Raw genomic sequence first — 24,150 nt, forward strand, 5'->3', positions numbered from 1 at the left:
CAGGACAGGCCCATCAGAAATGGGGGCACAGTGGTATACAGTCCAGGGTGGGGAGCATGACAGTATTGGTAGGAGTGACCACCGCACAGTTCTTGTGGAGACCAAGTACCGTCTTCACACTGAGGACACCATCCATCGTGTCATGAGACACCACCACCATGCTAAATAGATTAAGAACAGATGTAGCAGCTCAAAACTGGCCACCCATGAGGCTCTGTTTGCCATCAGCAGCAGAATTGTATTCCACCACAATCTGTAACCTCATGGCCCGGTATATCCCTCACCCCTCCATTACCATCAAGCCAGGGGACCAACCCTGGTTCAATGAGGAGTGTCAAAGAGCATATGGGAGAAGCACCAGGCGTACCTAAAAACAAGGTGCCAACCTGGTGAAGCTACAACTCAGGACTACATGCATGCTAAACAGCAGAACCAACATGCTATAGACAGAGCTAAGCGATTCCACAATCAACGGATCAGATCAAAGCTCTGCAGTCCTGCCACATCCAGTCGGGAATGGTGGTGGACAATTAAACAACTAACGGGAGGAGGAGGCTCTGTAAACATCCCCATCCTCAATGATGGCAGAGCCCAGCATGCGAGTGCAAAAGACAAGGCTGAAGCGTTTGCAACCATCTTCAGCCACAAGTGCCGAGTGGATGATCCATCTCGGCCTCCTCCCGATATCCCCACCATCACAGAAGCCAGTCTTCAGCCAATTCGATTCACTCCACGTGATATCAAGAAACGGCTGAGTGCACTGGATACAACAAAGGCTATGGGCCCCCGACAACATCCCGGCTGTAGTGCTGAAGACCTGTGCTCCAGAACTAGCTGCACCTCAAGCCAAGCTGTTCCAGTACAGCTACAACACTGGCATCTACCCGACAATGTGGAAAATTGCTGAGGTATGTCCTGTCCACAAAAAGCAGAACAAATCCAACCTCACCAATTACTGCCCCATCAGCCTACAACAACTTGCATTTAAATAGCGCCTTTAATGTAGTAAAACGTCCCAAAGCGCTTCACAGGAGCATTATCAAACAAAAATTTTACACTGAGCCACATAAGGCGATATTAGGACAGGTGACCAAAAGCTTGGTCAAAGAGGTAGGTTTTAAGGAGCGTCTTAAAAGGAGAGAGAGGTAGAGAGGTTTAGGGAGGGAATTCCAGAACTCAGAGCCTAGGCAGCTGAAGGCACAGCCGCCAATGGAGGGGAGATGGAAATCAGGGATGCACAAGAGGACAGAATCGGAGGAGCACAGAGATCTAGAGGGGCTGTAGGAGGTTACAGAGATAGCAGCGGGGGGGGGGGGGGGGGGGGGGGGGGCAAGGCACGGAGGGATTTGAACGCAAGGATGAAAATTTTTAATTGGATGCGTTGCTGGACCAGGAACCAATGTAGGTCAGCGAGCACAGGGGTGATGGGTGAAAGGGACTTGGCGAGTTAGGATATAGGCAGCAGAGTTTTGGATGAGCTGAAGTTTATGGAGGGTGGGAGGCCGGCTAAGAGAGCACTGGAATAGTCGAGTCGGGATGTAACAAAGGCATGGATGAGGGTCTGAGCAGATGAGCTGAGGCAGGGGCGGAGACGGGCGATGTTACGGAGGTGGAAGTAGGCGGTCTTGGTGACTAAAAAGATATGGGGTCAGAAGCTCAGCTCAGGGTCAAATAGGACGCCAAGGTTGCGGATGGTCTGGTTCAGCCTCAGACAGCGGACAGGGAGAGGGATGGAGTCGGTGGCTAGGGAACAGAGTTTGTGGCGGGGACTGAAGACAATGGCTTCAGTCTTCCCAATATTTAGTTGGAGGAAATTTCTGCTCATCCAATACTGGATGCCGGACAAACAGCGTGACAAATCAGAGACAGTGGAGGGGTCAAGGGAGGTGGTGGTGGTGAGAGAGAGCTGGGTGTCGTCAGTGTACATGTGGAGCCTGACGTCGTGTTTTCGGATGATGTTGCTGAGATGCAGCTTGTATGTCAGAAATATCTGACGAAGGAGATAATCTCCGAAAGCTTGTGATTTTAAAATAAATTTGTTGGACTATAACCTGGTGTTGTAAGATTCCTTACATTTGTCCACCCCAGTCCATCACCGGCATCTCCACATCAGAAATAGGAAGGGCTGAAGGATAAATCCTTGGGGGACTCCAGAGGTAACGGTGCAGGATCAGGAAGAGGAGTCGAGATTGGCACCAAGGAGCCCAAGTAAAATTGAAGTCAATGGAGATCTGGTGGTGGGGGGGGGGGGGGGGGGGGGGGGGGGTGGAAAAAGAGAGGGGAGGGAATTCTCCAGTGGCTGGTCATACCTGGCATAAAGAAAGATGGCTGTGGCCACTGTAGGTCAATCATTTCAGCCCCAGGACATCACTGCAGGAGTTCCTCGGGGCAGTGTCCTGTGATCAGATGGCTAAACCAGCTGTGTGCCAGATACATTCATATCCGTGCCCCTTGGACTTGGAGTATAAGATGGGGCTATACCCAGGGGAATGACCAGGCTGGGAAAGAGTAAAGGTTACACTGGCGACAAGAGCATCAAAATTGAACACGAGGGAGTGGTTAAGCAGATCGGCTGCTGCGAAGCAATGCACTGAAACAGATAAAGTCATTTGGACATATTCAGTACTCAAAGCTATTAACCTGTCAGCTGTACAAGGAAGCTAACCTTCAGTAGGCTTGCTGACTTTTTATTAACCTTGGACTTTGAGTGTAATTTTATCCTGAATTAAGTAGAGTCCAGGTGCTGCTGAGTTATGGATACATTTAAACTACACTTGAAACTGTAATGAGTTAAACTGTATCTATTACATACTTTGTGTATTTGATATGATATTAATCATATCAGAGGTGTCCACGAAGTGTTCTGACTCCATCTTTGATGGCAAGAGGAAGTGATCTCTGATGTATATTAATGACCTGGACTTGGGTGTGGAGGGTATAATTTCAAAGTTTGCAGATGACATGAAACTCGGAAATGTAGTAAACAATGTGGAGGATAGTAACAGACTTCAGGAGGACATAGACAGACTGGTGAAATGGGCAGACACATGGCAGATGAAATTTAACACAGAGAAGTGTGAAGTGATGCATTTTGGTAGGAAGAATGAGGAGAGGCAATATAAACTAAATGGTACAATTTTAAAGGGGGTGCAGGAACAGAGAGACCTGGGGGTGTATGCACACAAATCTTTGAAGGTGGCTGGACAAGTTGAGAAGGCTGTTAAAAAAACACATGGGATCCTGGGCTTTATTAATAGAGGCATAGAAGCAAGGAAGTTATGCTAAACCTTTATAAAACACTGGTTAGGCCACAGCTGGAGTATTGTGTTCAATTTGGGACATCACACTTTAGGAAGGATGTCAAGGCCTTAGAGAGGATGCAGAGGAGATTTACTAGAATGGTACCAGGGATGAGGGACTTCAGTTATGTGGAGACTGGAGTAGCTGGGATTGTTCTCCTAGAGTAGAGAAGGTTAAGGGGAGATTTGATAGAGGTGTTGAAAATCATCAACAGTTTAGATAGAGTAAATAAAGAGAAACTGTTTCCACTGGCAGAAGGGTCGGTAACCAGAGGACACAGATTTAAGATGATTGGCAAAACAGCCAGAGGTGACATTTAAAAAAAAAACGCAGCGAGTTGTTATGATCTGGAATGCGCTGTCTGAAAGGGCGGTGGAAGCAGATTCAATAGTAACTTTCAAAAGGGAATTGGATAAACACTTGAAGGGAAAAATTTACAGGGCTATGGGGGAAAAGAGCAGGGGAATGGGACTAATTGGATAGCTCTTTCAGAGAGCCAGCACAGGCATGGTGGGCCCAATGGCCTCCTTCTGTGCTGTACCTACTCATTCACTCGAGTAGTGTTTTGCACTCCCTAGGTACTGAGTTTGGTTTGTTTGCCTGTTAACATAATCTGGTGTGGTTAACCTTACAGATCGGATGCAGGCCACAATCTTCGGCATCTAATATCCCTTAGGTGTGGTAAATCTTGGCCAATTCTCAAGAGGAATTAGGGTAAAAATGGGGTTCATCGGATATTCTTTAGTTAATGGCTATATAGAGTTAGCTAGCCACAGAATTATTGCAGTACAGATGAGATGAAATCAATATAAGTTGTGCCAAATCTGTAGCTGTACAGACATGTTAGCGTTTCAGTGTTAAAGGTGTCACATCTTGCCTGTCATCACACAATACCAGCTATTTTAGAGGGGTATACACGTTACACTCTAGTTGTGAAGTTCATTCATGAAGAAAAAAAATTACATCAGAAATAATAGCTGAGATACACACAACAGAACCAGACAATGCCTCAGTAAAAGCTAGCCGTCGACAGGGAAAGCCAGCATCAGTCTTCAGTGCAGAGTTGTTACTGACAAATGCCTGAACCAAATGGGATCGCGTGTTCAAATAGCCAGAGAATTGTTCAGGCTTCATAACAACAATTTTTCTCATTCACCATTCACTCACCTTGTAAATCTCATAGTTTAACTCCAGTCCCTCCTTCTCATCATACATGGTGTATGAGTGAATGAGTAATCCAAATGGTCTGAAAGAGGCGTCCTTTTCCAGCTGCACAATAAACTCATCAAGGTTGATCGAGTAACCAGCTGGGATAAATTCTAACACTTTACTTTCAACATTATCAACCTAAATAGGAACAAATTGTTTACAGTAAACTACAGGGCTTTTTGGACAAAGGAAGCAGTTTTTCGTTCCCCCTTTTCCTCCCTCTCAACAGCAGTATACTGGGGTTTCTTATTGAACCCATAGCTCAAAGTGTAGAAACCATTTTATGACAGCCGAGTAGCGCACTCCCAATCAGCTGTCCATCAATACATAAAATCCTTCTTGGCAATGTTGTCATGTCCCAGTCCATTGAAATCAATGGGTAACATGAACAGTAACACCTGTTTATTCTCAGTTCCTCCAGAGGGGACACTGTTACCTCTCAGTCTGTTATAACAAACAGCTGAAAGACAGACAGTTTCCTCCAACTCACCACGAGACCCTCTGCGGGATTCATTAGTGATCAAAACAAACTCCAGAGTACCTTAAACACAATTAAAAAACCACACTATTAGCTCAGTTAAAGTAATTTAATCAATAACACGGCTCTTTTAAAATGTGTCTATCTGCACATCATCCCTCAGTAAAAATTACTTTAAAATTTTCAGATGAAATGTCTGCCAGACGTTTGACACTTAAATTCACAACTGCAGGAATGGAAAACAGTCAGCCCTAGCACTCCGACCATGCATGGTCCTGGTTCAGGTATCTCGGCATCAAAGCAGTGAAGTCACGCTTTAGCAGTCTCCGCCCTTGAAAGTCTTTACAGTTCCACAGGCATTGACAGCCCTCCAGCACCTCACCCGATTGGCTGCTCCCCATGTGTGAGCCCAGACAGAGGGCCAGTGGGGTAATGCAACAAAGGGAGGGGGCGAGAGAGAAGAAAGGAATATCACAGTCAAAGGCCGATCTTCACCTGACGTCCACAAAGGCACTTTCTGGCAGTGATCAGGGCCAGGAACCCTGGCAAATCTTCCTCTCCCTAACTCAGGAGCACTGAGGCCAACTGGAGCCCCTACTGCCACCACAGTAACACACACTAGATCTAACCCGTGAAATAATGCATTACGGAACCTGGTTTGTATGAACGGACTGCAGTACCATGATGCGCTACATAACCTCAGCCCTGCTCAGGTTAGAAAGACCTACTGAAGACAAGCAACTGATACATTTCAATAGCCTACCTCTACGTTGTCATATTTTTCTATGACTTTGCTGGAGTATTTGATATTGAAGAATGTGGTGAGGCTGCAGGTACTGTAGTACAATTGGATTTCAAGGTCCTTGTAGCCAAATACTGATTCTCTGCAGGCAAAGTAGAAATAACCACATGTTGGTAGAGAATCTGCAGAAGTTAGATTTCTTTTCACTTTACTTTAATCCAGGCCCATTTATAAATCTCAATGACCATATTTACTTGAAGACGTTTAGTTACACAGTTGTCATGTCTAGTGCCTGATTTATATTAGAGCTGCCTCAGCGGAAGCATTGCTATTGGATCTGAGCTCTCAGCCGGCCCATACAGCTCAGCAATGTACTTTTGCTATTACTGGTCTGTAAAAAAAAGCGCTTTACAGCCAATGAAGTACTTTAGAAGCGTAGGCACTGTTCTAATATAGGAAACGCGGCAGCCAATTTGCGCACAACAAGGTCCCACAAACAGCAATGAGACAATCTGTTTTAGTGAACAGACATTTCTCGGCAGATTGAAAAGTTGCGCTTGTTTTAGTGAACAGACATTTCTCGGCAGATTGAAAAGTTGCGCTTGTTTTAGTGAACAGACATTTCTCGGCAGATTGAAAAGTTGCGCTTGTTTTAGTGAACAGACATTTCTCGGCAGATTGAAAAATTGCGCTTGCGACTTTGTAGAAAATGTCTGCGCAAATGTTGCTAAACCCATTTCTGTGTAAATGGGAAGTGGGCTGTGCTGTGGAACCTCTTCCACTGGAAGAGGTTCCATTAACGTAGAGAGTTATTGATGAGGTCTTCAAATGATGCAACACCACAGCGTGGTTTACTCAGTAGTTCAGCAGCCTGGAAACTAGTCGATAAAAATGGTGTCAGAACACAGCCGTTAACATTTATATGGTGCCAAATTATGAAAGTGCTACGAAACTTAAAAATTGAAAGATTTTTTTGTCACAAACCATCTATATCTATTGTATATTAAATTTAGTGCACATTCCATTGAAAACTCCTATGCAAATCTCTTTGAATGGGATGTCCCATTGTAAAAATGACCACATTTACCTACAACATCTGATACACCTATAGGTAGCACTGTGATAGGAGTTTCAGTGTTAAAGGTGTCACATCTTGCCTGTCATCACACAATACCAGCTATTTTAGAGGGGTATACATAGGATGCTGAACTACACAGCAGAATTACAAGTCAATGGAAGTCATGATCAAACTGTACAGTGCTCTGATCAGACCGCACCTTGAGTAATGGTCATAGGGACAAGGCGTCGGAAATAATGTAAAGAGCCATGAGACTGATCCTTAGTGTCAGATGTACTGAGTTATGAGGAAAGACTGGAGAGACTTGGGCTTTTCATCCTGAAAAGGAGGCAACCAAGACAGGACCTGAGAGGTATTTAATGCCAGCTTGACTCAGTTGGTAGCATTCTCACCTCTGCATCAGGTTATGGGTTCAAGCCTCACTCCAGGACTGGAGCTCATAGTCTGGGCTGACACCACAATGTAGTATTGAAGGAACGCTGCATTGCAGGTGTTAAATTGAGGACCCATTCGCTTGCTCAGGTGGATGTCAAAGATCCCTTGTCACGATTTGACTAAGAGCTCGCCTGGTGTCCTGGCCAACATTCCACCCTCAATCAACACTAACAGTGGAAGTAGTGTGTGCATCCCATTGTAGAAAGGATAAGAGAACCATGGAAAAGAGACGGTAACAATTCACTGGAATTATACCAACAACTTGCATTTACATAGCACCTTTAACGTAGTAAAGCATCCCAAGGCGCTTCACAGGAACGATCAAACAAAATTTGACACTGAGCCACATTAGGACAGGTGACCAAAAGCTTGATTTTAAGGAGCATCTTAAAAGGAGGAGAGGTGGAGGGGCGGAGAGGTCTAGGCAGGTAAAGGCACGGCCGCCAATGGTGGAGCGATTAAAATCGGGGATATACAAGAGGCCAGAATTGGAGGAGTGCAGAGATCTCGGAGGGTTGTAGGACTGGAGGAGGTTACAGAGATAGGGCGAGGCGAGGGCCATGGAGGGATTTGAAAACAAGGATGAGAATTTTTCTTTAAAATTGAGGAGCCAATCAGCAAGCACAGGGGGTGATGGGTGAACGGGATTTGGTGCGAGGTAGCATACGGGCAGCAGAGTTTTGGATGAGCTCAAGTTTATGGAGGGTGGACTAAAAGGCTATAGTTGCGGAGAAATGTTCAAAAAAATTGGCCCTTTACTCACTGGAACAGAGAAGCTTAAGTGGGATCTAATGGAGATTTGAAAGGTTTTGAGGGGGTAAAAAGATTGTTTCACTGGTTGGTGAATCAGTAACAAGGAGGCACAGTCTGAGGATTATTGCTGGAAGAATGAAGGGGGAAGTGAGAAGGAATATTTTCACACAGGGACTTATTAGAACAGGGAATGCTTTACCATAGGGGGCTATTGACAGAGACTAACATTTAAAAAGGAGATTGGATAAGGAAGAATGTAAAACGACAGAAGGGATTTCCAGTCAACAAGCATAGCAACTGATCAAGACTCCGAAAAACATAAAACCAACAAAAGAAAAACAAGTGGATCACAGACTCCATTGGGAGCCAAGATGCCATTTTGTCTTCAGTCCCCACCATAAACTCCGTTCCCTAGCCACTGACTCCATCCCTCTCCCTGGCCACTATCTGAGGCTGAGCCAGACCGTTCACAACCTTAGGGTCCTACGTGACCCTGAGATGAGCTTCCGACCACATATCTGCTTCATCACCAAGACCGCCTACTACCACCTCCATAACATCGCCCGTCTCCGTCCCTGCCTCAGCTCATCTGCTGCTGAAACCCTCATACATGCTTTTGTTACCTCTAGACTTCACTATTTCAATGCTCTCCTGGCCGGCTTGCTGACCTACATTGACGCCCGGTCCGGCAATGCCTCAATTTTAAAATTCTCATCCTTGTTTTCAAATCCCTCCGTGGCCTCGCCCCTCCCTATCTCTAATCTCCTCCAGCCCTACAACCCTCCGAGATCTCTGCACTCCTCCAATTCTGGCCTCTTGCGCATCCCCGATTTTAAATCGCTCCACCATTGGTAGCCGTGCCTTCAGCTGCCTAGACCCGAAACTCTGGAATTCCCTCCCTAAACCCCTCTCTCCTCCTTTAAGATGTTCCTTAAAACCTACCTCTTTGACCAGGCTTTTGGTCACCTGTCCTCATATCTCTATGTGGCTCGGTGTCAAATTTTTGTTTGATAACGCTCCTGTGAAGCACTTTGGGATGTTTTACTACGTTAAATGCACTGTATAAATGCAAGCTGTTGTTGTAAGCAAAGACAACATGGTGCAGTGGGACAGCACCATTCTCCTCAGCCCTCAGAAGGGTACAAAGCTTCATCTGAGACCAGGTAACTTAGAAGGGCAGCATAAAATTATCAAGGGACCCAGCGCTTGACATTTAAAAAAAAGGGTAGGGATAGGCTAATGTGGGAAAAATTAATAATTTTGGTACCAAGGAGATGGATGCCCTAGACAGGATAAAAGGTTCAAAACAAATAAATCCCTGTGGCTAGATGGTATTTATCCCAGAATGTTGAGACTAGGGAGATTTGTGAGACACTAAATCATTAAGAGGGAGTTAATGGACATTGGGAGGTTCCAGTAGATTGGAAACAGGCTAACTTGGTGCCCAGATTCAAAGAGGGGGCAAAACAAACACAGGCAACTACAGACCCATTAGTGTCACTTCAGTGTCAGGGGTCGGAGTTATGAGGAGACTGGAGAAGCTTAGGCTTTTCAGCCTAGAAAGGAGGTGACCGTATAGGGGTATATAAGAAAGTTAAGGGAATGGAAAAGGTAAATTAAATTGTGAGAGTAGGACAAGGGGTCACAAGGTCAAACTAGTAAAAGGTAAGTTTAGGACTGATGGAGTTTCTGCAGAGAGTGATCAACACATGGAATGGACTCCTGGACCGAGGAGGGGAGGCAAAAACCCTGGAATCATTCAAACAATTGGATGATGCAATGGGGAAATGATTGTAGGACCTTTCTAGGTGGATGAATTAAGATGGGCCGAATGGCCTTCCTCATCTGTAAATATCTTGTGATGAAGGGAAAGGGCAAGGAAATGGGATGTGCGGTAATTCTATGGTCAGGAAAATCTCCTAACAATTATAAAAATATGGTGGCGTCTCACAGGGTGAGGGGCGACAGCCACTTTAGCAAAATGAACTCGGGGGAAAAAAAAAGTAAAATGTCAGTTATGGGGTTTGCTTGGAATGGCAGGCTATCATAACTGCATACCAAATGAGAGCAACATTGCTCACTTGAAAAAGCAGTGAAATGTATGGCAGCCTCACAAAATTGTGAAGTTACTTTCGAATGACTAATGCAGGCTTTAAGTGCAGATGTGGTTTTAGCTAGACTTGAATATACTTGTAGGGAATCCTTGGCATTTTAACCACAGAACAGATTTCCTTCCTCATTTGCCGTATGCTTTTGTTGTGCTACTTGTCCAGACATTTTGAATTTCAACGAGCAAACCACCTTGCTGGTTTATGAAAAATCTACAAATGTAACATTAGTTTGTTCCCAGTCCAAGGTGAGTAGGTTTGCAGATCAAGTGTTATTTGCACTGCTCTAACCCATTCACTAATCAAATCAGTGGTTAGATACACAGGGGGGGTGGTAGAGAAATAAAACGAGTTAAAGAAAGACAGACGTGCATTTATATAGTGCCTTTCACTACCTCAGGACGTTCCAAAGCACTTCACAGCCAATGAAGTACTTTTGAAATGCAGTCACTATTGTAAGGCAGCCGACTTGCGCACAACAAGACCCCACAAACAGCAATGAGATAAATGACCAGATCATCTGTTTTAGGTGTTGGGTGAGGGATAAATATTGGTCAGGACACCCTGCTCTTCTTCGAATAGTGCCATGGGATCTTTTACGTCCACTTGAGAGAACAGACAGATTTAACGTCTCATCCGAAAGACAATCCCTCAGTACTGCACTGGAATGTCAACCTAGATTTTGTACTCAAACCTCTGTAGTGGGGCTCAAACCCATGACCTTCTGACTCAGAGGCGAGAGTGCTACCACTGAGTCACGGCTGACACCATGCTAAACCAGGCAAATGAGAACCACGAAAGAACACAAAGCAATCAAAAACAGCCAATTCTAGAACACAGCATGAAAACAGAAAGCAAACAATGAAATCTTATAACAGGTTGTATATTAGACATAGAAACCCTGTCAACGGGATTCGATGCAACTGAGTTAACACAAATCACATACTCATCTCCAAACACTTGGTGGCTGTATAATGGATTGAAGCTCGTGGTCTCATCCTCCAGGTCTTCAGCGAACCGAACTGTTGATATGAAAAAACACATCATGCTCACTTTCCGCTTCTGAGAAAGAAATGGCTGACCCAAGTTCATCACTACCCGTTGGCTACGTTAGCAGTTCAATATGAAGAGAAATGGTATTCTCCAGGACCTGTCAGAAACCGAATGTTCTGCCCCAACGAGGAGGATTATACAATGGCTTGTGCAACAGAACATAATTAACAGCACCACAGCAGCATTTTTACTCCATTTCGGTTTCTAATTTGCCATGGATAGCACTGAAGTCAGTAGCATTTCCCCCTTCTCATTCGCCCCTTCTCCCCCAGTGTATTAGACTCAAAGGCAACAAGAAGCAGCTTTCTGTGTCTCCAGTATGAACACAAGTGGCGCCAACACCAGGAATTCAGGTAGCACAGAAAGATGGCGGCTATCACACTAAAGCCGTCCCACTGCCCGGTGTATGGGAAGTGACACCACTCACACGCACAAATTCCCAACTCAGCTACAAAAGAAAAAACAACCATTTCTGAAGCCACTACAACCCACACAACACAATTCGTCATCGATCTTTCCTTTTACAATGTTAAACAGCAGACTAAAAGTTGTGTCAACAGACCCGCTGCCTGAAGCGTATAAAGGGTGCTCGTGTGCAAGTCACAAGAGGATCCTGTGCTCAAGGCACATACCTAACTTCAGTCGAATAGCCTTGTTGGTGTCACACTTGTATTCTGCCAACTTCCTTTCCAGGTTCAACAGATCTATGAAAAATAAACCAGACATTAAAAAATTAGCTGAGAAAACATCTGATCTAGATAACCATAGTAATTTGATAAAGTGTAAGCAGTCCTCATCAAGACTACATTTTAAATTATACTTGTATATACACAGATATATGTAAATACACTACCCCCTGTCAAAGGTTTTATAAGTGTTATGCTCGGTGCCATTACCAGGGGCACTGACATCAGCATTGGGGGTGGCCCTGTGATCCGGGAGCACTGGGATGGGGTCCCATTGTCTAGCAGTATGTTGAGATGGGCTCCCAGGACTGGGAGCACTGGGGCGAGGTTCCAAGGGCTCCAGAAAGACTGGGATCAGGCCTGGGATCACAGTGACAGATTCTGGGACCTCGTGGCATTAGGGGAGGAAGTTCTCAAGGTTTAGAAGCACTGGGGGAAGTTTACAGGATTAGGAAGCACTGGGAATGTGGTCTAGGGGCTTGTGAGCACAGAGGGAATTGCAGGATGTAGGAGGGGGGGGGGGGGGGGGGGAAGGGAGAAAAGAGGAAGTCTGTGGAGGGAGATCCTGAGTGTCCAGCAGGACTCAGGAGGCAGTTTGGGGCACTGGGAGTGGCTGGGCTCTGGCAGTATGCAACAGGGTGGAGGGGGGTGAAAAGAGAGAGCCGGGTCTAACACCCTTGTGGGGGAGGGGAGCCCAGGAGACTGGTACCCAAACTGCCAATGATTTGTTTTGAGCCAACAGGCCACTACCCATCATCCTTAGCTGTTTCCCATCTTTTTGGTCTTAATTTCAAGCATTTAAGCATAAAATTGCTCATTAAAATTATCAGATTAATAATCACAGACTGGAGTTGGGTAATTTTTCTGATGTACATTCTCAGTTTGCACCAGGAGTGCACTGTGAGTGAGCTTGCTGACTTAGTCTTAAGTGGCTCCGTGGAGTGGGATTAAGAACATGCGGTCTGTACTGTAGTTAAAAATGAGCTCCCAATCCCAAGCTTATAAATGCCTTGGATCTAGCAGGATGGGGAACAGAGAAATAGTAGCCCAAAGAACATATGGCTCGATCAAGCATTCCCTTCAGCACTTCCCGGAAAAATATTGTTTTTTGCTGAGGAGTCACTTGATTGATTAGAGAGTCAGTGAGTGGAGAAAGTCAGCCATCAGGTACTCCAGGTCCCGGCCCCAACACTTTCACACAGGCTTTGGAAGGAGGACAGTACTCTCGAACCAATTAACTCTTTTTTACATTTCTCGGTTACAGCGTCCACCGTGTACAGTGGGCATATCGCATCGACACCAACGGGCTCACTAAACGGTGGGCACTGTAAAACCAAATCAACCAACTTGCATTTATATAGCATCTTTCATGTTCTCAGAATATCCCAAAGTGCCTTTCACGACCGTAGGATGTCCCAAATCCCTTCACAGCCAATGAAGTACTTTTGAAGTGCAGTCAGTGTTATACTGTCGGGAAACACGGCAGCAAATTGCACATAGCAAGATCCCACAAACAGCAATGTGATAACGAACAGATAATCTGTTTTAGTGATGTAGGTTGAGGGATAAATATGGCCAGGCCACCGGGGAGAACGCCCCTGCTCTTCTTTGAAATAGTGTCATGGGATCTTTCACAACCACCTGAGGGGGCAGGCGGGGCCTCAGTTTAATATCTGAGAAAAATCCTATTAACATGACAGGGCAGGAATTACCAGATGTGGACATAATTAATATTGAAAAGCCCATAGGCGCTGTCAACAAAGGACTTTTGAATACAAAAAAGACAGAACAAACCATTTTGAAACACTACATTTGTTGCATCGCTCCCCATGTAACAATTCTTATGGGGTTTTTAAACGTTAAGCACCCACACCTACTTTTTACATTTGTACACCTGTAGGTGACACTGTGAAAGTATCTTTCCAACTTCATGCACTTGTTACTTTTGGCCATCACAAAACTACCATGATGCTGTGCAATTCCCCCTTAAAAACTTGCTTTGAGTCTGCAATGCCATTCTGGCCACTGGGTGGCATCCAGGAGCACCTACAATCATAGAAAGGTTACAGCACTGAAGGATGCCATTCGGCCCGTCAAGTCCGTGCCGGCGCTCTGCAAGAGCAATCCAGCTAGTCCCACTCCCCCGCCCTATCCCCATAGTCCTGCAAATTTTTTCCCCTTCAAGTACTTATCCAATTCCCTTTTGAAAGTCACAATTGAATCTGCCTCCACCATCCCCTTGGGCAGTGCATTCCAGATCATAACCACTCGCTGAGTTTTTAAAAAATCATTGTCGCCTTTGGTTCTTTTGCCAATCACCTTAAATCTATGCCCTCTGGTCTTGACCCTTCCTCCAATGGGAACAGTTTCTCTCTATCTACTCTGTCTAGACCCTTCATGATTTTGAATACCTCTATCAAATCTCCTCACAACCATCTCTGTTCCAAGGAGAACAATCCCAGCTTCTCCAGTCTATCCACGTAACTAAAGTCCTTCATCCCTGGAATCATTCCAATAAATCTCTTCTGCACCCTCTCTAAGGCCTTCACATCTTATTTGAAGTGCGGTGCCCAGAACTGGACACAATACTCCAGTTGTGGCCGAACCAGTGTTTTATAAAGCTTCATCATGACTTCCTTGCTTTTGTACTCTGAGCCTCTATTTATAAAGCCCCTTTCTGAAACGTTCCTGCCAACTCAGATACGTTGGTTTCCCCCGATTTCTTGTGAGTTAAATTAATTTTTAAAAGTTTAATTTATACTTCAAAAACGTTATATTTTGGGTTTCTTATTGATTATTTTGCTCCATTAGGTTTTCTGCTCTTTCACTGCCCCCCCCCCCAAAACATTGTTTCATTCCAGTAGCAAGGCTCCCATGCTGCCTCGTCCCCCTCCAGCCTCCACAAAAACTCTGGCGGCTCGATTAGGCCTGCACAGTTCCCGGCTCAGCTTGCAGCCTGTTGTTGGCTTCTTCCATTTCTGTCCACTCTGCTGGTTGACCCCTCACTTACAGCCCTGGTCCACCTCTCCACATCTCCACATCCCTGCCATTTCAAACAAACGTTGCCCCTCATCAACCAGCCTGCTCTGAGCCAGCACTTCCCCCCCCCCCCCTCCCCTCTCTAAAGCCTCAAAAATCCTTCCTATTGTGTGGGGCCCAATACAGCACATAGTACTCTAACTGAGGTATTGAAGTTTTATATAGGCTTATTACCTCTTGATTTTTATATTCTAAAGCTTGTGATAAAACCTAGTATTCCATTACCTTCTTTTTTTACAGCCTCAACCACAAGAGATGCTGCCTTTAATGTTCTGTGAACCTATCCCCCCAAATCCCTCTGCTCTTCCACAGCCCCGAGCTTACTTCCATTCAGAGTATAATTACTGCTGTTTTTTTTTTAAAACCAAAATGCATTACCTCACATTTACTGACATTGAATTCCACCTGCCACTTTTAGCCCGTTCCATCTTATCAATATCCCTTTGCAGTTTCCTTTGGTTTTCTAAAGAATTAACTATCTCTCCTATTTTGACATCATAGAAACATAGAAAATAGGAGCAGGAGTAGGCCATTTGGCCCTTCGAGTCTGCTCCGCCATTCAATATGATCATGGCTGATCCTCTATCTCAATACCATATTCCCACTCTCTCCCCATACCCCTTGATGCCTTTTTTGTCCAGAAACCTATCCAGCTCCTTCTTAAATATATTTAGTGACTTGGCCTCTACAGCCTTCTGTGGTAGAGAATTCCACAGGTTCACCACCCTCTGAGTGAAGAAATTTCTCCTTATCTCAGTCCTAAATGTCCTACCCTGTATCCTGAAACTGTGACCCCTCGTTCTGGACCACCCCCCCCTCTGCCAGGGGAAACATCCTTCCTGCATCCAGTCTGTCGAGCCCTGTCAGAATTTTATATGTTTCAATGAGATCCCCTCATTCTTCTAAACTTGAGCGAATACAGGCCGAGTCGACCCAATCTCCCCTCATACGACAGTCCTGCCACCCCAGGGATCAGTCTGGTGAACCTTCGCTGCACTCCCTCTATGGCAAGTATATCCTTTCTTAGGTAAGGAGACCAAAACTGCGCACAATACTCCAGGTGTGGTCTCACTAAGGCCCTGTATAACTGCAGTAAGACATCCTTGCTCCTGTTCTCAAATCCTCTTGCAATGAAGGCCAACATAACATTTGCCTTCTTAACTGCTTGCTGCACCTGCATGTTTGTTTTCATTGACTGGTGTACAAGGACACCCAGGTCCCTCTGAACATCAACATTCCCCAATCTATCACCATTTAAATAATACTCTGCCTTTCTGTTTTTCCTTTCGAAGTGGATAACTTCACATTTATCCACATTATACTGCATCTGCCATGTATTTGCCCACTCACTCAACTTGTCTAAATCGCCTTGAAGCCTCTTTGCATCCTCATGATGTACCTTTATAAAAACTGGTTCGACCACAACTGGAGTATTGTGACCAATTCTGGGCACCGCACTTTAGGAAAGATGTGAAGGCCTTAGAGGGTGCAGAAAAGATTTGCTAGAATTATTCCAGGGATGAGGGACTTTAGTTACACGGATAGACTGGAGAAGCTGGGCTTGTTAGAATCATAGAAAGGTTACAGCATGAAAGGAGGTCATTCGGCCCAACGAATCCCTGCCGGCTCTATGCAAGAGCAATCCAGCTAGTCCCACTCCCCGCCCTATCCCTGTAGCCCTGCAAATTTTTTCCTTTCAAGTACTTATCCAGTTCCCTTTTGAAGGCCATGATTGAATCTGCCTCCACCACCCCCTCGGGCAGTGCATTCCAGATCCTAGCCACTCGCTGTGTAAACAAGTTTTTCCTCATGGCAACTTGGGTTCTTTTGCCAATCACCGTAAATCTATGTTCTCTGGTTCTTGACCCTTCCGCCAATGGGAACAGTTTCTATCTATCTACTCTGTCAAGACCCTTCATGATTTTGAATACCTCTATCAAATCTCCTCGCAACCGTCTCTGTTCCAAGGAGAACAACCCCAGCTTCTCCAGTCTATCCACGTAACTAAAGCCCCTCATCCCTAGAATCATTCTAGTAAATCTCTTCTGCACCCTCTCTCAGGCCTTCACATAGAACCATAGAAAAGATAGCACAGAAGGGGGCCATTCGGCCCATAGTGTCCGTGCCGGCTCGAAGAACAACCAGGTGCCCATTCTAATCCCACCTTCCAGCACCCGGTCCATAGCCCTGCAGCTTACAGCACTTTAGGTGCAGGTCCAGGTACTTTTTAAAAGAGTTGAGGGGCCCTGCCTCTACCACTAATTCGGGCAGTGAATTCCATACACCCACCACCCTCTGGGTAAAAAAGTTTTTCCTCATGTCTCCTCTAATCCTTCAGCCAATCAGCTTAAATCTATGTCCTCTAGTTCTTGAACTCTCCGCTAGGGGAAACGGGTACTTCCTGTCTACTCTATCTCGGCCCCTCAATTTTGTACACCTCAATCAAGTCTCCCCTCAGCCTCCTCTGCTCCAAGGAAAACAACCCCAGCCTATCCAATCTCTCCTCGTAGCTGCAATTTTCAAGCCCTGGCAACATTCTTGTAAATCTTCTCTACACTCTCACCATAGCAATTACGTCCTTCCTGTAATGTGGTGACCAGAACTGCGCACAATATTCCAGCTGTGGCCTTACCAGTTTTATACAGTTCCATCATTACATCCCTGCTTTTGTATTCTATACCTCGGCTAATAACGGAGAGCATTCCGTATGCCTTCTTCACAACCTTATCTACCTGTACTACCACCTTCAGGGACTTGTGCACATGCACTCCAAGGTCTCTCACTTCCTCTACCCCTCTCAATATATTCCCGTTTACTGATTATTCCCTTTTACTGTTTGCCCTCCCTAAGTGCATTACCTCACACTTCTCCGGGTTGAACTCCATTTGCCACTTTTCCACCCACTCCACCAACCCATTGATATCTTCTTGGAGTCTACAGCTATCCTCTTCACTATCAACTACACGGCCAATTTTTGTGTCGTCTGCAAATTTGCCAATCATGCCCCCTACATTCAAGTCCAAATCATTAATATATGCCACAAACAGCAAGGGACCCAACACTGAGCCCTGTGGCACACCACTGGAAACGGATTTCCATTCGCAAAGACATCCATCGACTTTTACCCTTTGGCTCAGTAAAAAGAAACAATTTTGGATCCAATTCACCACATTTCCCTGCATCCCACGGGCTTTTACCTTTCTGACCAGTCTGCCATGTGGGACCTTGTCAAATGCCTTACTAAAATCCACGTAGACAACATCCACTGCACTACCCTCATCAATCCTCCTGGTCACTTCCTCAAAGAATTCAATCAGATTTGTAAGGCATGACCTTCCCTGAACAAATCCATGCTGACTATCCCTGATTAAACCATGCATTTCCAAGTGACAGAATCAATACTGAGAGATAGGATAAACTAATAGTTTGCCCACCACCGAGGTGAGACTGACCGGCCTATAATTGTTCAGCCTTTCCCTCGTACCCTTTTTTAAACAATGGTACTACGTTTGCAGTCGTCCAATCGTCCGGTACCTCCCCTGTATCTAGTGAGGATTGGAAAATGATCCTCAGAGCATCTGCTATTTCCTCCCTGGCTTCCTTCAATAGCCTAGGAAACAATCCATCCAGCCCTGGTGACTTATCAACTTTCAAGGATTCCAGTCCCTCTAGTACTTCCTCTCTCGTTATGTTTACCTTATCCAATATTTCGCACCTCTCCTCTTTAACTACTACGTCCGGATCATCCCTTTCCTTTGTGAATATGGAGACAAAATATTCATTTGAAACCCTACCCACATCCTCTGCTTCTACACACAAGTTACCCTTATCATCCCTGATAGGTCCCACCTTTTCCTCAGCTATCCTCTTGTTCTTAATGTACTGATAAAACATCTTTGGGTTTTCTTTCATCTTACTAGCTAATATTTTTTCATGCCCTCTCTTTGCTTTCCTTATTTCCTTTTTTACATCATCCCTGTACTTTCTATACTCCTCTAGGCTTTCTGCAGTATTTAGTTTTCTGTGACAGTCATAAGCTTTCTTTTTCTGCTTTATCTTGCTCCGTATACTTCTAGACAACCAGGGGGCTCTAAATTTGGCAGTGCCACCCTTTTTCTTTGAGGGGATGTGTCTGCATTGTACCTGTAAAATTTCACTTTTTAGTGCCTCCCACTGATTTCTCCTCAAGTAGTTGTGTCCAGTCCACTTCTGCCAAATCACCTCTTAGTTCTGTAAAATTTGCCTTCCCCCAATTTAAAATATTTACTCCTGATTTAACTCTGTCCTTTTCCATAATAATGCTAAAACTAACTGAATTGTGGTCACTATCCCCAATATGGTCACCCACTGTCACTTCACCCACTTGCCCATCTTCATTTCCCAGGACTAAATCTAGAATTGCATCCCCTCTTGTTGGGCTTGTCACGTACTGGCTAAAACGTTCTCCTGGACACCGATCAAGAGTTTTGAGCCCTCTGTGCCCTTCACATTGTTTGAATCCCAGTTGATGTTAGGGTAGTTGAAATCTCCTATTATTGCCCTCTTATTTTTGCACTCAGAAATTTGCCTACATATTTGTTCTTCTATCTCCCTTTCACGATTCAGGGATCTATAGTACACTCCTAGCAATGTGACTGCCCCTTTTTTATTTCTTAGCTCAACCCATATGCTAAATGGATCATCAATCGAGGCCACATCACCCCTTCTCACAACTGTAATTGATTCTTTAACCAATAATGCTACCCCACCCCTCCTTTTTTTTAAAAATCACCCACTCTATCCTGCCTGAAAACTCTATATCCAGGGACATTGAGCTGCCAATTATCCCCCTCTTTAAGCCAGGTTTCTGTTATAGCAATGATATCATGCTGCCATGTGTCGATCTGTGCCCTTAGCTCATCTGCTTTCTTTGTAATACTCCTTGCATTGAAATATATATCCTTTAACCCTGTCAAGTTCCTGTGCTGAACACTATTTAACCTTTGCTTATTTTGCCATCTTTCCTAAAGTGCAGTGCCCTGAATTGGACACAATACTCCAGTTGTGGCCGAACCAGTGTTTTATAAAAGGTTCATCATGACTTCCATACCTTTGTCTTCTATGCCTCGATTTATGAAGCCCAGGATCCCGTATGCTTTTTTAACCACTTTCTCAACCTACCCTGCCACCTTCAGTGATTTGTGCACATATACCCCCAGATCGCTCTGTTCCTGTACCCCTTTTAGAATTGTGCCCTCTAGTTTATATTGCCTCTCCTCGTTCTTCCTACCGAAATGTATCACTATTTTTCTGAGTTAAATTTCATCTGTCACATGTCCGCCCATTCCACCAGCCTGTCTATATCCTCTTGAAGTCTATCACTATCCTCCTCACTGTTTACTACCCATCCAAGTTTTGTGTCATCTGCAAATTTGGAAATTGTGCCCTGTACACCCAAGTCCAAGTCATTAATATGTATCAAGAAAAGCAGTGGTCTCAGCACTGACCCCTGGGGAACACCACTGCACACCTCCCTCCAGTCTGAAAAACAACCGTTCTCCACTACTCTCTGTTTCCTGTCACTTATCCAATTCTGTATCCATGTTGCTACTGCCCCCTTTATTCCACGGGCTGCAATTTTGATGATAAGCCTACCATGTGGCACTTGAATATACCATATCAACTGCATTGCCCTCATCTACCCTCTCTGTTACCTCATCAAAAAACTATCAAGTTAAACATGATTTGCCTTTAACAAATCCACACTGGCTTTCCCTAATCAATCGACCCTCGTCCAAGTGACTGTTGATAATCCGGGACAGAATAGTTTCTAAAAGTTTCCCCACTACCGAGGTTAAACTGACTGGCCTGCAGTTGCTGGGTTTATTCTTACACCCTTTTTTGAACAAGGGTGGACCATTTGCAATTCTCCAGTCCTCTGGCACCACCCCCGTATCTAAGGATGATTGGAAGATTATGGCCAGTACCTCCACAATTTCCACCCTTACTTCCCTCAGCAACCTGGGATGCATCCCATCTGGATCGGGTGACTTATCTGCTTTAAGTACAGCTAGCCTTTCTAGTACCTCTTCTTTATCAATTTTTAGCCCACTGTGACTCTGGCAGCATCTTCTTCCTTGGTAAAAGACAGATGCAAAGTATTCATTTAGTACCTCAGCCATCCCCTCTGCCTCCATGAGGAGATCTCCTTGATGGTCCCTAATCGGCCCCACCCCTCCTCTTACTACCCGTTTATTATTTAGATGCCTGTAGAAGACATTTGGATTCCCTGTTATGTTGGCCGCCAGTCTATTCTCACACTCTCTCTTTGCCCCCTTTATTTCCTTTTTCACTTCCCCTCTGAACTTTCTATATTCAGCCTGGTTCTCACTTGTGTTATCAACCTGTCATAGGCCCTTTTTTTCCATTTCATCTTACTCACTATCTCTTGTTCTCCTGGGAACAGAGACGATTGTGAGGAGATTTGATGGAGATATTCAAAATCATGAAGGGTCCAGACAATAGATAGAGAGAAACTATTTCCATTGGCGGAAGGGTCAAGAAGCAGAGGACATCGATTTAAGGTGATTGGCAAAAGAACCAAAGGTGACAGGAGGAAAAACTTTTTTTACGCAGCGAGTTGTGATGATCTGGAATGCACTGCCCAAGGGGATGGTGGAGGCAGATTCAATCACGGCTTTCAAAAGGGAAGTGGATAAGTACTTGAAAGGAAAAAATTTGCAGGGCTATGGGGATAGGGCCTAGCTGGATTGCTCTTGCATAAAGCCGGCATGGACTCGATGGGCCGAATGGCCTCCTTCCGTGCTGCAACCACACTCTGATTCTGCAACCTTCCGAACAACATTGATTTCAATAACTTCAGATCATATCCACTGCTCCCATTTTATCGGTCAGCTAGTGCTGGTAATGGTTCTGCTGCTGCCATTTACAGCTACTCCTGATCAATTTTTTGTTTCTTAAATGTCCCATTACCACATTCCTTGCTTTGCACCATCATCCCTTTTGTCATTCTAAAAAAATTTGTTCATGGGATGTGGGCGTCGCTGGCAAGGCCAGCATTTATTGTCCATCCCTAATTGCCCTCGAGAAGGTAGTGGTGAGCCGCCTCCTTGAACCGCTGCAGTCCGTGTGGTGAAGGTTCTCCCACAGTGCTGTTCGGAAGGGAGTTCCAGGATTTTGACCCAGCGACGATGAAGGAACGGCAATATATTTCCAAGTCGGGATGGTGTGTGACTTGGAGGGGAACGTGCAGGTGGTGTTGTTCCGATGTACCTGCTGCCCTTGTCCTTCCAGGTGGTAGAGGTCGCGGGTTTGGGAGGTGCTGTCGAAGAAGCCTTGGCGAGTTGCTGCAGTGCATCCTGTGGATGGTGCACACTGCAGCCACAGTGCGCCATCCACAGGATGCACTGCAGCAACTCGCTGGTGAAGGGAGTGAATGTTTAGGGTGGTGGATGGGGTGCCAATCAAGCGGGCTGCTTTATCTTGGATGGTGTCGAGCTTCTTGAGTGTTGTTGGAGCTGCACTCATCCAGGCAAGTGGAGAGTATTCCATCACACTCCTGACTTGTGCCTTGTAGATGGTGGAAAGGCTTTGGGGAGTCAGGAGGTGAGTCACTCGCCGCAGAATACCCAGCCTCTGACCTGCTCTTGTAGCCAGTATTTATATGGCTGGTCCAGTTAAGTTTCTGGTCAATGGTGACCCCCAGGATGTTGATGGTGGGGGATTCGGCAATGGTAATGCCGTTGAATGTCAAGGGGAGGTGGTTAGACTCTCTCTTGTTCGAGATGGTCATTGCCTGGCACTTGTCTGGTGCGAATGTTACTTGCCACATGTTAGCCCAAGCCTGGATGTTGTCCAGGTCTTGCTGCACATGGGCTCGGACTGTTTCATTATCCGAGGGGCTGCGAATGGAACTGAACACTGCGAAATCATCAGCGAACAGCCCCATTTCTGACCTTATGATGGAGGGAAGGTCATTGATGAAGCAGCTGAAGATGGTTGGGCCTAGGACACTGCCCTGAGGAATTCCTGCAGCAATGTCCTGGGGCTGAGATGATTGGCCTCCAACAACCACTACCATCTTTCTTTGTGTTAGGTATGACTCCAACCACTGGAGAGTTTTCCCCCGATTCCACTTGACTTCAATTTTACTAGGGCTCCTTGGTGCCACACTCGGTCAAATGCTGCCTTGATGTCAAGGGCAGTCACTCTCACCTCACCTCTGGAATTCAGCTCTTTTGTCCATGTTTGGACCAAGGCTGTAATGAGGTCTGGAGCCGAGTGGTCCTGGCAGAACCCAAACTGAGCATCGGTGAGCAGGTTACTGGTGAGTAAGTGCCGCTTGATAGTGCTATCGACGACACCTTCCATCACTTTGCTGATGATTGAGAGTGGACTGATGGGGCGGTAATTGGCCGGATTGGATTTGTCCTGCTTTTTGTGGACAGGACATACCTGGGCAATTTTCCACATTGTCGGGTGGATGCCAGTGTTGTAGCTGTACTGGAACAGTTTGGCTAGAGGCGCAGCTCGTTCTGGAGCACTACAGCAGAGATGTTGTCGGGGCCTTTGCTGTGTCCAGTGCACTCAGCCATTTCTTGGTATCACGTGGAGTGAATCGAATTGGCTGAAGACTGGCTTCTATGATGGTGGGGATGTCGGGAGGAGGCCGAGATGGATCATCCACTCGGCACTTCTGGCTGAAGATGGTTGCAAACGCTTCAGCCTTGTCTTTTGCACTCACGTGCTGGACTCTGCCATCATTGAGGATGGGGATGTTTACAGAGCCTCCTCCTCCCGTTAGTTGTTTAATTGTCTACCACCATTCACGCCTGGATGTGGCAGGACTGCAGAGCTTTGATCTGATACATTGGTTATGGAATCACTTAGCTCTGTCTATAGCATGTTGCTTCCGCTGTTTAGCATGTATGTAGTCCTGAGTTGTAGCCTCACCAGGTTGGCACCGTATTTTTAGGTACGCCTGGTACTGCTCCTGGCATGCTCTTCTACACTCCTCATTGAACCAGGGTTGATCCCCTGGCTTGTTGGTGAGGAATATGCCAGGCTATGAGGTTACAGATTGTGGTGGAATACAATTCTGCTGCTGCTGATGGCCCACAGCGCCTCATGGAAGCCCTGTTTTGAGCTGCTAGATGTGTTCTGAATCTATCCCATCTAGCACGGTGGTAGTGCCACACAACACGTTGGATAGTGTCCTCGGTGCAAAGACGGGACTTGGTCTCCACAAGGACTGTGCGGTGGTCACTCCT

At 45.6% G+C, this 24,150-nt stretch overlaps 2 protein-coding genes across 2 annotated transcripts in view; one reads left to right on the forward strand and one right to left on the reverse strand.

Moving 5' to 3' along the window:
• The window catches only part of LOC137307306 (myosin light polypeptide 6-like), a 448,832-nt gene that overhangs the window by 376,479 nt on the left and 48,203 nt on the right, over positions 1 to 24,150 (forward strand). The window lies entirely within an intron of this gene.
• The window catches only part of hat1 (histone acetyltransferase 1), a 44,812-nt gene that overhangs the window by 14,773 nt on the left and 5,889 nt on the right, over positions 1 to 24,150 (reverse strand). Inside the window, exons 2-5 of the mRNA XM_067976765.1 lie at positions 11,789 to 11,860; positions 11,050 to 11,125; positions 5,751 to 5,871; positions 4,468 to 4,647 (exon numbers count right to left, since the gene is read on the reverse strand). Of these exons, the coding sequence (XP_067832866.1) occupies positions 4,468 to 4,647; positions 5,751 to 5,871; positions 11,050 to 11,125; positions 11,789 to 11,860 (449 nt within the window). The remainder of the gene's footprint in view (positions 1 to 4,467; positions 4,648 to 5,750; positions 5,872 to 11,049; positions 11,126 to 11,788; positions 11,861 to 24,150) is intronic.

This window comes from Heptranchias perlo, chromosome X, assembly GCF_035084215.1.
Source record: "Heptranchias perlo isolate sHepPer1 chromosome X, sHepPer1.hap1, whole genome shotgun sequence".
Taxonomy (NCBI): Eukaryota; Metazoa; Chordata; class Chondrichthyes; order Hexanchiformes; family Hexanchidae; genus Heptranchias; species Heptranchias perlo.